This window comes from Bombyx mandarina, chromosome 06 (assembly GCF_030267445.1).
Source record: "Bombyx mandarina strain Sakado chromosome 06, ASM3026744v2".
Taxonomy (NCBI): Eukaryota; Metazoa; Arthropoda; class Insecta; order Lepidoptera; family Bombycidae; genus Bombyx; species Bombyx mandarina.
This window is the reverse complement of record NC_143213.1, coordinates 8,076,038-8,089,851: the sequence shown is the minus strand read 5'-3', so window position 1 is coordinate 8,089,851 and position 13,814 is coordinate 8,076,038. Positions and strand designations below refer to the sequence as shown.

Below are 13,814 nucleotides of genomic sequence, written 5' to 3'. Positions count from 1 at the left end.
AAAAGGATTTGTTTTCTGGGGGAAACGAACACAGCCATAAAATAAGCCTAAATTAAACTGATTATAGAAAAATTCATTGATATAAGATTACATTATATTTGTAAAAAAGAAACCGCTCATATAAAAATGACTTCTAAAAGACAGCTTTATAACAAACTGAATCTGTTTAAAGGTAATTAAACCTACATTATTGTTTTAATTACTTCTGTATAAAGAATACGTGGAAAACATGTTTCGTGTTTCCTTTCATATTTTTTTTACTTTATTCAATTTTATTTTTTATCACCTATTTGTTGTAATAGCGGCAATGTAAAATATTATCTACTACTTTTTTCAATCGGTCAAAAATAGTTGCGACCATACAAAACAAACCTAAAACAAATATGTATATTCTGCAACTCTATGTCTTTCAATACTTACTGTGTTCTGAGCATTGAAATGTAATACCAAGAACTACATCTAGTTCCACAATACAATAAGCACGAAATTTTAAACAAATATTTTTAACCTTATAAATTAGGCTTTAAGTATCATTTTAGAATAAATATTTTTGTACTGATGACTTTTTATGTTCAAGTGACATTTTAAATTTATTCCATAATATTCTTTTTCTGACGAAAGGACCTAAATACATATATTTTGCAATGGTAATTAAACTTTATGTTTAAGTTTTAAGGTTTATAATAAACTGAAGTCGTTAACATTATTAAACTTTTTTCTAAGAAATGAAGATGTTTTCGTGTCTGCAAACGTGGCCACTGGAGCGTCTTATTTTTGTTCCTGATCCTTAATCTAGTACTATTATTGATCGAAGCATAGAACGTACTTAAGTTTCACACAAAAACTCTAAAAGCATTTATATATATATTATATAACTAACTAACTAATATTATATAAACTAAAATATGTGAAACGTAGAAAAATAATTTCACTTATATGACCAGCAAGTGCCCCTTTGCAAATAAATGATTTACATCTCACGATTTACGTCGTCGCAAAACGTCAACGGCAGATAAAACATAATTGATAGAGGTTGTAGCAAACGCAGGAAATTATCCCGGAAACATAATGACATTTACTGATTGAGATAAGTATAGACGGACAGCGAGAGAAAGCACGTTCATAGATGCTGTAAGAGGCATTTTATCAATGCAGAATGATCTTAAATGCCGTATTAGTATCTGTTACAACAACCATTCCAATAATTTCGATTTTGTTTACTTTAAAAGCATATTTGAAAATAAATAGCATAGTAAAAGGGATTTTTTTTACCTACCTATGCTGATAGCCTTGAGAGGCTATTTCAGCTTCATCCTAACGTGTAGTTGAGCTACGCGTGTAGTTGGGTTCAAACTACTTCAAACCTGATGACGTTGCTAACACGAACCCTAGCAAGAGCCGTGCTTCACCGAATCTACCGGCGGATCGGAAACGCGACCCAATGAGAAGATCCGACGAAAAACTCAGTGGGCTGTGTCTATGGGCTAATTTACTCGTCGAGCCCTTCGTCGCAAGCGACGGGTTCGGCGAGAGCGGTGACCGGTGAAAACAATAATTTCGTGTGCTGTTTATTAAAATATTTAAATTTCAAAGGTCATTCAATTTGAAAACGATCAATATAGAATTCGAAATTCCCTATCATATCTGTATTATTACACCAAGACAAACCGTTTTAGTACTTTTTTCTGTTCGGTTTATTGAATGTTTTTCTTTTTTGTAAGCTTCAATGTTATTATCCATAAAAATTATGATATCAAGCGAATCCATATAGACATTTTTGCAGTTCACACCTTATGCTTCTGAAATGAAAATATATAAGACGAGACGTACATAGGTAATTTATAATTGCTGCATATCTTCGTTTAGAAATAATTAAGCTTCGTGGCATCCAGGGATAAATATGGGGCTGCCCTTACGACACCACTACTATTATCTTCTCTCGAATTAGGCGCGATAACTCCATTCCTGCCATCAAATATTTAGCCAGCCTATAGCGTCACTTTCGATAGAGGGAATACATTCAGTGCCCACATTAAGACAGTACGAGCCACATTGCTACTAGATCGACTTTACCCCATGAACTGCAAGCGAAGTAAATTGTCCCTTCGCAATAAGGTGACACTACAAAACTTCCATACGTTCTTTCATGACCTATGCAAGTTTAGTATTCGCTCACGCGGCCCGCATGCATGTAAACGCTCTTCAGATCATCCAATCCCGTTTCAGCAGGATAGCCATCGGAGCACCGTGGTAGGTGAGGAATGTTGATCATTACGACGATCTAAATTTAGAAACGATACGTATTTTAAGGTAGCGTCAGAACGCTATTTCGACAATGCGGCGCGACATGATAACCCACTGCTCGTGGCCGTTGCTAAATACACATCCGATCCAGACGACGGGTAAAGCAAAGCCACCGTCGCCCGAAACATATCTTGTGGTATCCCCAGATCCATTGTCGGTGCTTTTAGACTCTTCAAGCTCCGGTGACCGTCCTTGTCGAACTCGTCGATTACGATGAAGATTTCGACGAGAGAACTAACCCACTTTTCTAACTAACGGAGTTTCTTACTGGATTTTCTTAGTGGGTCGCGATTCCGATCCGGTTTTTAGATTTTGCGAAGTACTCCTCTTACTAGAGCTATTGTTAGCAAATTCTCTCAGGATGAGCCCGTGAGCTCGCCTATATGTCCGTCTGCGTATACATAGCTGGAATAGCCCCTAAGCTACTAGCAAATAGGTAGAAAAAAAGGGATAAACTGCAGTTCAGTAATTCGATTATAATGCAAAGTAAACAGTTACAAAAGTGGCGCACGCAATCTTGAAGCAGTGCACACTGCGTATAAACTGTTACCAATGTTTAGGGAAGATTTAGAAATCGAGGTCAGATTATAACCAGGGCAGGGGAGATAAAAGCTAACGTTATCAGCACAATGTTGATTCCCTTTAACGTTATAAACTGAGAAAATGAAACGTTTTCGTGTATATCGACAGGATGATTTTGTCGATATTTTTTTACATGATATGATTGAATACTGAAATAATGCAAATTACATACAACTTAATTAAGAATCACTACCAAGTCCTAGCCAAAAATTGCAACGTCGTTTGAAAACTTAATGAAAACATTCGAGGTGCTGTCGTTTTGTTTTGATTTTCAGGAGTTTCGAAGCGTACTACATATTTAGTTTCTTGCATTTTTATCGAAATAAACGTCGACATTACGTCGGTCACAGGCGTCACGCTGAGACTTATAAACCAATAAAGCCCAGCTCAAAGGACAAATGCATTTAGTTCATATTTACCCATGCGATGCTGTAAAAAAAATAATTCAACAGAAACTGCAAATACATTTTTTGCTATGAATTTTACATTTTAAGCTCAAAACAGTATAAAATCAGAAGTAACCGATTACGGATGTATTACGCTGAAAGCATTTCGATGATAACACATGCAAAGCAGTTCGAGTAAACATACTTGAAATAAATGTAGCGCAGTTACCCAACGCCCACAGATGGCGGCGCGGTGCACGTAACACAATTAAGCGTCGCATCGAATGTTAACTAAAGCGAGATCATGCCAATGAAACGTCGAGAGATGGCGTTACAGTCGAATGTGGAAATGATTAGCGTGCGACGGCACCTGCGCTATGAGGTCGCGCGCCCGTCCCGCGTCCATCATGTTGACGCGTTTGTTCTTGAGGTGGTGAGGCGTGTCGCGGCGGTGAAGGCGGCCCCCCGCGCACCCCGCGCCGCGCTCCTCCACCGAGCTGCGCCACACCACGCGCTTCTCGCCCCGCTACACCACCACCACCGACACATCCCCGACACGTTAACGACTGACTTACAAAAGGAGTTCCTCGAATACAACCAAGCGCACATATACTGTTTAGGGTGGGTATGGAAAATTTTGTCACTACGATAACATATGTGTACTTAGTGCGACTTTTTTAACGTTCTCGATAGCGTAAAAGTTAGCCCAATTTTGTATGCAGTTGGAACAGCGCCCCTAGCGGCAAACGTAGGCAAATGATCCCATTCCATACAAATATGAGCTAACTTTTACGCTATCGAGAACGTTAAAAAACTCGCACTAAGCACACTGATGTAGACTATTAACTAAAGCCAGTTCTAGCTCTCGCAGGATATAATCACATATTATTGTCATCTCTGTTATCGTATTCGAGTAACTCCACTAGTCGCAGCCTGCCATTGAACCACTACCACCGCTGCTCGGGTCACTGTTAACATTTCATAAAATAAAATTATTCTATACCACTTCTTAACTTACTTCGCATTCAACTTTTGAGAATGGTAAATTCGGAATAATCGCATCTCCAGCCCTTGTTTCCTCAGACTACGTAGTCTGTAAGGGAACCGTTCCCAGAATCCAAAATTTAATAATTCTACGTTTATTTAATTGAATTTTTTTTTTTGTAAAAGTAATTTATGCGTCTATAAATAATTATTTTATTAACGCGCAGTTTAAAGAAACGACAGTGCCTACACTTGTCGGATTATTTTACACCCATGTGCAATGGAAATAAATTAATTCACTTAAATACCATTCTATTACGGAATTTGCGATTTTAGTGTTATCAAATCAAGAATCACCACCATTTACGAGTTTGGGTTACCCGAAACACGAGCGACGGTGGTAAGGTCTGAGGAAGTTAGTTGTCTGTGTAAATGTAACGCAATGCTGAATTGCAACTCGTCGCCAATCATACAATCTGATAAAACTGGAGGAGATACTAAAAGGACCGATTTGTAAGGCCTTCGGGTTTTAATCAATTGCTTGTACGCATAATGTATTCCGCGAGTCTTGCAGTTTTTTTTTCTTCAATTTCTTATGGATTACTAAAGAAAGTTAAAAGATTTTAAAGAAATAAATTTAAAAGATTATTTCATCTACTAGTGCGTGAATATTACCAACCAAGAAGCAATCATGATGCTACCAAAATATTACACAAATTTAGCATTGAAATATAGCATCATGATTGGCCTTAGACGTCATCGATTTAGTTACTAATTGTTATTAATACTATTATTATTATCTAAATTATTGCATTAATGCACGTGTCAATGTTAAAATAAATTAGTAAATTACTAACCAAAACATAATATAGATAAATGTATTTTTGTATTTGTGCTCATGTTGTTATCCCAAGCCGCCACTTATAAATTATTGCCGAATTTATAAACCTTTCTTTTTCGTAGATCGATCACATAGTCCACCGGGTATTAAAAGGTTACCGGAACCCATAGACATCCCAATCTTGAGACATGAACAAAACCTCTATTCTACTGTACAACAACTGTTCCACTATAGGCTGCTTCATAGCAGTAATTTGCAGCTCAGTAGTATCTACCTGCGCAGGGTCATAATACGCTCTATGACCAATAAAATTCTCGGTATATGAATTCTTGGAAAAAGTTGGGTAAAATCGACCAAAACCTGCATCGTAACGCTAACGTACACACACCGACTACCTTAGTCCACGTACATTATTATTGAGGCCGTAAGTGATATGTTTTCATTAACACACGTCATAATACAATATAATTAGTGATTAGTGTACTTATTATAAAACCCACCTCAAGTTCGTCCGAATCTTCGTTTTCATCATTTTCAGTTTCAGAGGAATCCCGATCCACTGCCGTTATAGTGTCGCTGTCGTCGTCTTTAATTATTTCCGGGATCTCTTCGATCTTCTGTACCTCGTCCTACGATATAGAACAACAAATTGCTTCTTTAAAAACTAGAAAAGAAATAAGCAGGTCGCGATGCCGATATTAATACAAATTTTGGCCGATCGACATGATTAGCATGCAAATAGCGAAAGATCTGATTCCACCTTATACGGTTTAAAAAATTACTTTCTCTGTCTCGTTCATTCGACCTAGAATACCATAAGTTCAAATGGCACTCGGACATGTAAACCACAATGTGTCTTGTCTACATCTATACTAATAATATAAAGAGGAAAAATTTGTTTGTTTGTTTGTATTGAATAGGCTCCGAAACTACTGAACCGATTTGAAAAATTCTTTCACTGTTTGGAAGCTACAATATTTCCGAGTGACATAGGCCATAATCTTTTTTGAAAAAAATTAGGGATCCTTAGTAAAACTCCAATAATGTAACCCGAGGTGTAAAAAATTACCTAAAATATTCTTTACGTCGCGTGCTCTGCGAAAACTATTGATGATAGAATAAAAATAATGTACTACGACTTTGCAGAACACATTATTTACAAATAGTGTCGCGACATCATATGTTTAATTATTATAGTTATGCCGCAATAATTGTTCTTTTATTTCAAAAAAATAAAACAACGTCGAATATCGTTGAAATTTTTGTTAAAGACCCGAGCGGAGCCGGAGCGGGCCGCTGGTTTTAAATAAACTCACCTCTACTTTCTCTTCTACGACTGGAACAATTTTTATAGGGGACAAAGGTAATCCGTTCGTAGTGGGCGATTCGGTCTTCGCTGGTTGCGTGATCGCATTGTCCGGTGATCGTCCAGCCAAAAGCTTGTGAGCTTTCGCTTTCAAGTCTTTCGGATGAGGCGTGTTCTGTCTTACGAACGGTGTCTGTGAAAACGATAACAAATTATAGTTTCTATTTATTTATCAAAAACTAAAGTCATTAAATACGTTTAGAAAATATTTTTATGAAACCATGCAACATGCTTAAATAGACCTTAAGAATAAAAAATCTTAATGCGATTAAACGTTTCCAGCAGCACATAAATCGTTCAAGCTTACATGTACTTAAGATATATCGGTGATAGTCTGATAAAATACTAGAAGAATTGAGTCGTATTAAAATTGATCATTTTCGATTATTATCACACGGAATTCCGAAACGAAATAAACCTTCTTTATATACATATTCAATTTTAGCATATCAATTAAAACAGAATACTTATAAGAAAGGTTTTAAGTATTATAATGTCTACTTTAAGAAATTGTCTCACTGGTAATTGCCAATTAAACGAATAATCATATAATTCACTATGAAGCGAGGCTGAGTGAATCACAGGATATGATATCACATTCAATCTTCTGTGTGCGAAGCTAAGACGTCTTACTGATATCGACTTATCTACGCTAAGTGCAATTTAAATATGAACTAAATATATAAACTAACAAAGTGCGCTGCGTTGTAAGAAATTGACGTGTTCAGTGTGTACAAAATAATACGGAGAAAAAAAAACGAAAAATCATTGAGCAAGTGCATTCATTGAATTGCTGTTTTCAATTTTTTTTATTTCGTAAAAAAGATTTTGTAGAGCTACGTGAGTGAAAGCGTACTGGGATAATTTATTTTGGCACAAGTTCTTTGGTTAGTGATAAACGAGTACTGTGTAACATGTATGTTGAAGGTTTGACGTCACTTAGGTAGTAAACTAGGATTGCGTTAATCTACTTTTAGCATAAATAGGTTTCTCTCTAATTACTGCGAAAGAGCAAGAGGCTGTGTTATTGCAGCTTAAAATCGACTCGCTGACTGTGCATTCACAACGTTTTACCATCTGTTTTTTTTTTAATGAAAGTTTATAATACTTATTCATGTTCAGATGCGCCATAAAAATTGCGATGTTTCTTCGGATTGAACACGGTAACTCGATGCGTTTCCGTTCTATACTTTTGGATAGAGTTCGAATCGAATTCTACTACTACGACGTCAGCGGGTATACACGCAAATAGCGTGCGGATATAGTGGCGCCATCTGTTGTAACGAATTGTGAATGCACCGCGCGAGCCGCGTCGCCGTGTACCTCCGCGAGGTTAGTTATAGAGGAGGAGAGCCGTTGCAGTGAACTCCTCCGTTGTGTTGTAACTAGCTTGCGAACTACATTAATCGGTCGACGGAACGACAACATCGACTGTGGCGCGAAGGAAGACTCAGAAAGTGTCACCTCGTCACTGTCCTCCTGAATCGATGGGACCTTAAAATTGAAATCCTTCTCACTAAATAATTAAAATGTATAAACAAATATTAGTTTATTTAAACACGTTTTAGACGTTTCGAAACTGAACAAGAATTTTATGTTAACTTAATCTAAATATGTAAATAGATTTTAATTTAATTAAGTAATAAATTACTTTTCAAAAATTCAATAAAGAAATCATTTTTGTGCATTTTTCATTTCCCCTCACCTAAACGCTTAAATTACTTACAATCAATATTCATATTCAATTTACAAAAGTATGTATTTTTTATGAATATTTACTTTCTTTAAGAAGAAAATATAACTAAAATTGGAAAATAAATCTTCATATCTTCAACCGATGCATAGAAACATGATTAATCTACTTGATTTTTGGAAACTCATCCTATTTTGTTCATAGATAAAGAAAACGTTACTGACATTTTTTTACTTAAATAATTCAACAGATGTGATAATATTCACGGTAAAAGTGATATTAGCATTTATTTTAAATGTATTTTACATACATCTGGATATTTATCATATGTATGAGCATAGTGTCTTCTATTTGAGAATAATGTAATTTTAAGGTCGTTTTGTTTCGCAGTACATTATATTAATATTGTAAAAACTAAATACATTTACAATAATCCAAAATAAAAACAATATTACAAATTATTTCAGTTCCTTTATTAAACTAAAACTAGTACATAAAAAAGATAAAAATATCGATTAATGAGATACGCAAATTTGAACATTAATATTCCTATTTTATTTCTAATCACAGTGAGATGATAAATATATTTAAAAAAACTCAATGTTATTATACATAACTGTTCAGCACAAATTATTCAAACGCAACGAGTATAGAACTCAACGCCAAATACGCCCTTTGTCTTGAAAAGTTACCTCGAAACTTCCTCCTGAACCAACAACTTAATCTAACACTACCGTCTCTAATCGTACTGCCTGCACTTTGAAAGCACGTCTGTACATTATACCTAAAGTGTTTATAAGCGTGTTTCTCTGTACACGAAAACCTCCAACCTGCCCTCGAGTACGGAGGTATCTTATATGAAAAACAACAACAGTATCTCACCTCTCGAACGTCGGAAACGTCTTCCGTGAACTTAACGGAATGAGTGCGCGACGCCTCCTTCTCCTCCCAATCTTCGTTGTCCGAATCACGATCGCGGGAAACGCTTGTATCTGTTAAACCAATACACTTTTTAATGCGGACATGTATATTCTGTAGTGTTACCATAATAATTTTAAAAGCGGGACAACCACAACGAAGCTGCTTACAAATTACAAAAAAAAAAGGTACGCAGCTCTTACGACATTGCTAACAGCGTATGACTACCAAAAAATGTTTATTTCACAATTACATAAGGCGATGAGAATATGAACATGGAAATGCGATAGAAATTTACGTGTTAAATGTTTTCGATCTGCCATTTATCTATATATTAATACGTGAAGCAAAAACTTTGTACCCCGTTTTTTTACGAAAATTGCGGGACAGAAGAGTATGAAATTTTCCACACTTATAGAGAGAGAATATAGAGGAGTGCAGAATGCTGATTTTTTTTATTATGCATAAAAATACATTAAACCAATAAAAAAAAACTTTACACAAACTACCATGTATTTGACACAACCCATAGATATAAATATACTCTTTGTGTATTGTCAATTGTCAAACTTTTGTTATTGTTTAATGTCTGTAGTCAAATTGAGAATAGAATAAATACCTATTGTTGGGTCTTTAATATTATTTGCCTGTAATGTAACCTTGGCGAAATATGTGATTAAAGAAGTAAAGTTTTTGACCATAGAACTATAATAATGTTAAAACTTATAATTTAAATTAATAATTATAGTCGAATTTCGAATTCTGTGGGACCACTAGTATATACCTATATTATAACGTGAAACGTTATATGGCGACAAATAATGTGTGCAATAATATCTATCTATGTACATCGAGCTCGTCATAATAACATCACGTAGGTATCCTTAACCGTTTTGACCTTGCGTAGATATGCAACTTTCGATAAAGGTATTACGTTTGACATTCGTTACAAAATTATCAACCAACTATTATGTATTTAGACATTAAGAAATGTAATTGTTTGTCCACATTTACGTCACTAAATAAATTGCATCATTTAATTATTATTTTTTTAAATATGGAACGTTTTAACGAACGTAATCACAAAAACCTGCGACATAATTTAATTTAGATTTAAAAAAAAAGTCTACTAAAAAGTACAATGAACTTATTTTCTGGGATGTTCACCGATAAAAATAATTAAAAATATACAGTGCGCATTTTAATCTAATCTACAAGTGATAATACAGATTGAAAGAAACCAATTCAAGAAATTCATAATAGGATCGAGTTTGTGTGTAGTAGGTACAGTGAAGGAAGCTATGCGAGTCTTACCTTTGATATTATCAATCTCCCCCGACCGTGATATATATTTGTGATCCCTGTACCACTGTCCACTGCCGACTTCTGATGTGTGTTCCAGCTCTATTCGTGGTGTGACAAGTGCATTTAGTATATACACAGCAAAAACAAAACATAAGCGTTAGAGAGCATTTACATTGTATTCATTTATCCATTACTATCAATTTCAATCATAATTGAAATCAATTTGAATTGTAATTGCTCGCTAAGAGTTGCACAACAAAATGAAAGCTCGAAAAAGCAATGGCGCAAACTTTACCATAAAAGCCTCACTTTCACAAAAACGTACGGCAGATAAACACTGCGTAAAAAATATTAAAAAAAAACAAACAAACAAAATCCGTGTGATCACTATTGAAGTAGATACTTATTATATACATAAAATTTCACTAATTAGGTGTACGTTTCCAAAGATTCAGAAATAGAATAAAAAATCAAAGTGCACCTATACAATAGTAGTACTACATAATATTCGAATATTATCTGTGCCATACCGTGACAGATTAAAAGCATTCGGAATAGGGATGTAACACTCGTTATTGAGTAAATAGCAAACGACAGTCGAGTCAGTGAACTCAAGGTGATCCAAATAAAAAAATAAACATCATCCAATTGAGGTGAAATCGCATCATGACTTTGCTAGTTTTGGCAAGGCAGTACACACTGACTGATCGGTCGATTTCTAAGAAGACTATTCTCGGACATTTCTGAGCCGAGTACTGTTTCTTCATTAGTTTTTCTAACACCAAAAGCGTATCAGCAGCGTGTGAACATTGAGTGAAATACTTTCCTTCTTACCTGGTTGTTGAGTGTAACTGAGCTGCGGTAAGAGGAAACAAGTAAGGACGTTCTCCCCGGTGCTTTCGTCTCTGTCCGTTTGGAAAGTCAAGAGTGGTTGCGCTTGGTTTTCGGACAACCACACCGCTTTTAGTTCCAAATTTACCAGCGTGTACGGAAGGTATTGCAACCTGAAATATATCATCGAAATAATCAACATAAGACATAAAATAGTCTAAACTGATTCCAAGGTGTATTTATGATTACTTTACGATACAGTTTCCAATTGAATTAAGACTTACCGATTTCCGCTTACGTCCAAAACGTGAAGTGACGTACAATTCCCCAATTCGTTCGGCAGTTTCGTCAATTTATTATCTCTTAAACTTAGGACCCCTAACAGCGTCATATTACCGATATCCATCGGAATTTCGGCTAACGAATTTCTATCTACATTCAAAACGGTCAACTTGTTGAGATTTCCAATAGAGTCAGGCAATTCCGTTAAAAAATTCTCCGTTAATATAAGCTCTTGTAGATTTGTACACCTGTAAGAGAAATAGGCTGAGTTTATAAATAGTTCAAGATAAACTAACAAAATGAAACATATCTTAAACAGTGAACTAACCTTCCAACGTTTTCGTTTAATGTATGTAATCTATTTTGGTCCAACTTCAGTATAGTTAACTTGTATAAATGACCTATACCATCGGGTATGGATTCTAACATGTTTTGGGAGAGGTGCAAGTCGGTTAATGATGAAAGTCCGCCAATTTCTTCTGGTATCTTCTCTAATTTGTTCTCACTAACATCTAAGCAGATCAGCGCTTTGAGATTGCCGATCTCAGGCGGCAAATACTGCAACTTGTTATGGTCCAACCAAAGTTCTTCTAAAGCAGGAAGCTCTCCAATAAACCCTGGCTGCATGAGCATAAAATATATTGAATTATGTTTATAATTCCTAACAACAGCGACGCTACAATATAATTATTATTATTATTTTTAAGCGAGTACTTACCAATTCCTCAATTTCATTATCACCTAAATCTAGTCTCTGGAGATTGGTCAAATTCTTCAAGGACTCTGGCAGTGACTTAAGTAGGTTTTCTCGCAATTCCAAAGATTGAAGTGACACTAAACTGTAAAGAAACAAATACTATTTTTTATTTACCATATTTGCATAATCTGCTTAAGAATTTATGTTTTCTTATATTATCTTTATTTGTATATCGAGGAGTGAAAGACTATTTTGTTTAAGCGAGATTTAATTAAAGGACCGTTTTATTTGGTACTAGCTGACCCGGCAGACTTCGTAGGTGCCTCAATCGATAAATAAGAGAAAACAAACAAAAGGAATCCGTCCGACGGGGAACACATCAAAGGAAAAAGAAAATTGTTATTTTTGTTTAATTCCGAGCATTTTCATATTTATCTACCTTTTAAACCTTCTCTGGACTTCCACAAATAATTCAAGACCAAAATTAGCCAAATCGGTCCAACCGTTTTCGAATTTTAGCGAGACTAACGAACAGCAATTCATTTTTATATATATAGATTAGCATCAATAATTCAATAACTCAATCAATGGTTTTGATTGAACTCCAATGATGTTTACCACATTCAAATAGGTGAGGAAGATTTTTTGTCATAATATTTCTTCCAAATTTTAAACTTTAAATAGCACTCCTGTAAATTTGCAAAAATGTCGCTTAAACCAAATCATCTTTCATCTGTTGATATTTACTTAATATTTTGGAAAGAAACCCTCCATTAATGAACCCGGCTACTTTGCCAAGAATATTAAGCTGCAAAAGCGTATATTAAAAGAGTACAATTTATTATAGTATTATTGTCATAAGGTATCATAGAGTAGTAGTATTATTGATATAAATATACTATATATTTCACTCAGTAATCATTTTTTTAAAACAATTTCTCGCAACATGGATATTGTAAGCTGTAACCTTCACGGAACAGTGTGATATAATAATTTGATGAGGCAAACCAACGACTCGGAAACACAATGGAATGATTGCCGCAGACTGTCGTCTCCCACCATGTAGAATGCACCGTTGCAAGGTTAGATACAATATAACACAAACATATTCTTAACTCTACAGAATTTAAAACAATAATGGCGGTCATCTTTTCAAGAATGTTATCAGATCCAAAACAGTTTATTTTTTCAATCTACCAAATTGAATTGAGGAACTCCGTATATTTTTTCGATACCTTGTTTTACGTTCAATTACCTTTTATGTTTAGTAGTGGAGAAACTGTAATAATACGAAAGATATACAAATTTGTATAGACAATAATATGACACTGTTATAAAATGTTAGCAAGCATTCCAAGGTTCGGGAGTTTTACATGTGTAGTCACGAATAAAGATTTTGCATTACAAGCGGTAAAAAGTACGTGACTGTATGACTTCCTGCTAAACGCGCGAAATGCTGCTACTGTATAATGCTTCACGCTAGTTGGCTGTTTGTATTCTAAAATATAACGTAAGAGTGAATTCTACAAGTAGCTGTGGGCGTGGCACTCGTCGAATCATTATGAAATTACACCCCATACACACAATTAAAAAATATACTTTTATGTGTTTTAAAATGATTTTTT

General features: G+C 35.0%; 1 protein-coding gene across 37 annotated transcripts in view; it reads right to left on the bottom strand.

Annotated features, from left to right (window-relative positions):
• The window catches only part of scrib (scribble planar cell polarity protein), a 101,158-nt gene that overhangs the window by 55,801 nt on the left and 31,543 nt on the right, over positions 1 to 13,814 (bottom strand). For 24 of the 37 annotated variants that reach the window (XM_089728320.1, XM_089728312.1, XM_089728327.1 and 21 more), the window contains exons 4-13: positions 12,211 to 12,331; positions 11,821 to 12,113; positions 11,495 to 11,740; positions 11,214 to 11,383; positions 10,389 to 10,478; positions 9,039 to 9,148; positions 7,787 to 7,957; positions 6,414 to 6,596; positions 5,598 to 5,726; positions 3,643 to 3,798 (exon numbers count right to left, since the gene is read on the bottom strand). In XM_089728320.1, coding sequence (XP_089584446.1) covers positions 3,643 to 3,798; positions 5,598 to 5,726; positions 6,414 to 6,596; positions 7,787 to 7,957; positions 9,039 to 9,148; positions 10,389 to 10,478; positions 11,214 to 11,383; positions 11,495 to 11,740; positions 11,821 to 12,113; positions 12,211 to 12,331 — 1,669 coding nt within the window. The remainder of the gene's footprint in view (positions 1 to 3,642; positions 3,799 to 5,597; positions 5,727 to 6,413; positions 6,597 to 7,786; positions 7,958 to 9,038; positions 9,149 to 10,388; positions 10,479 to 11,213; positions 11,384 to 11,494; positions 11,741 to 11,820; positions 12,114 to 12,210; positions 12,332 to 13,814) is intronic. The other 13 variants (XM_089728325.1, XM_089728326.1, XM_089728329.1 and 10 more) reach the window with 6 other exon arrangements.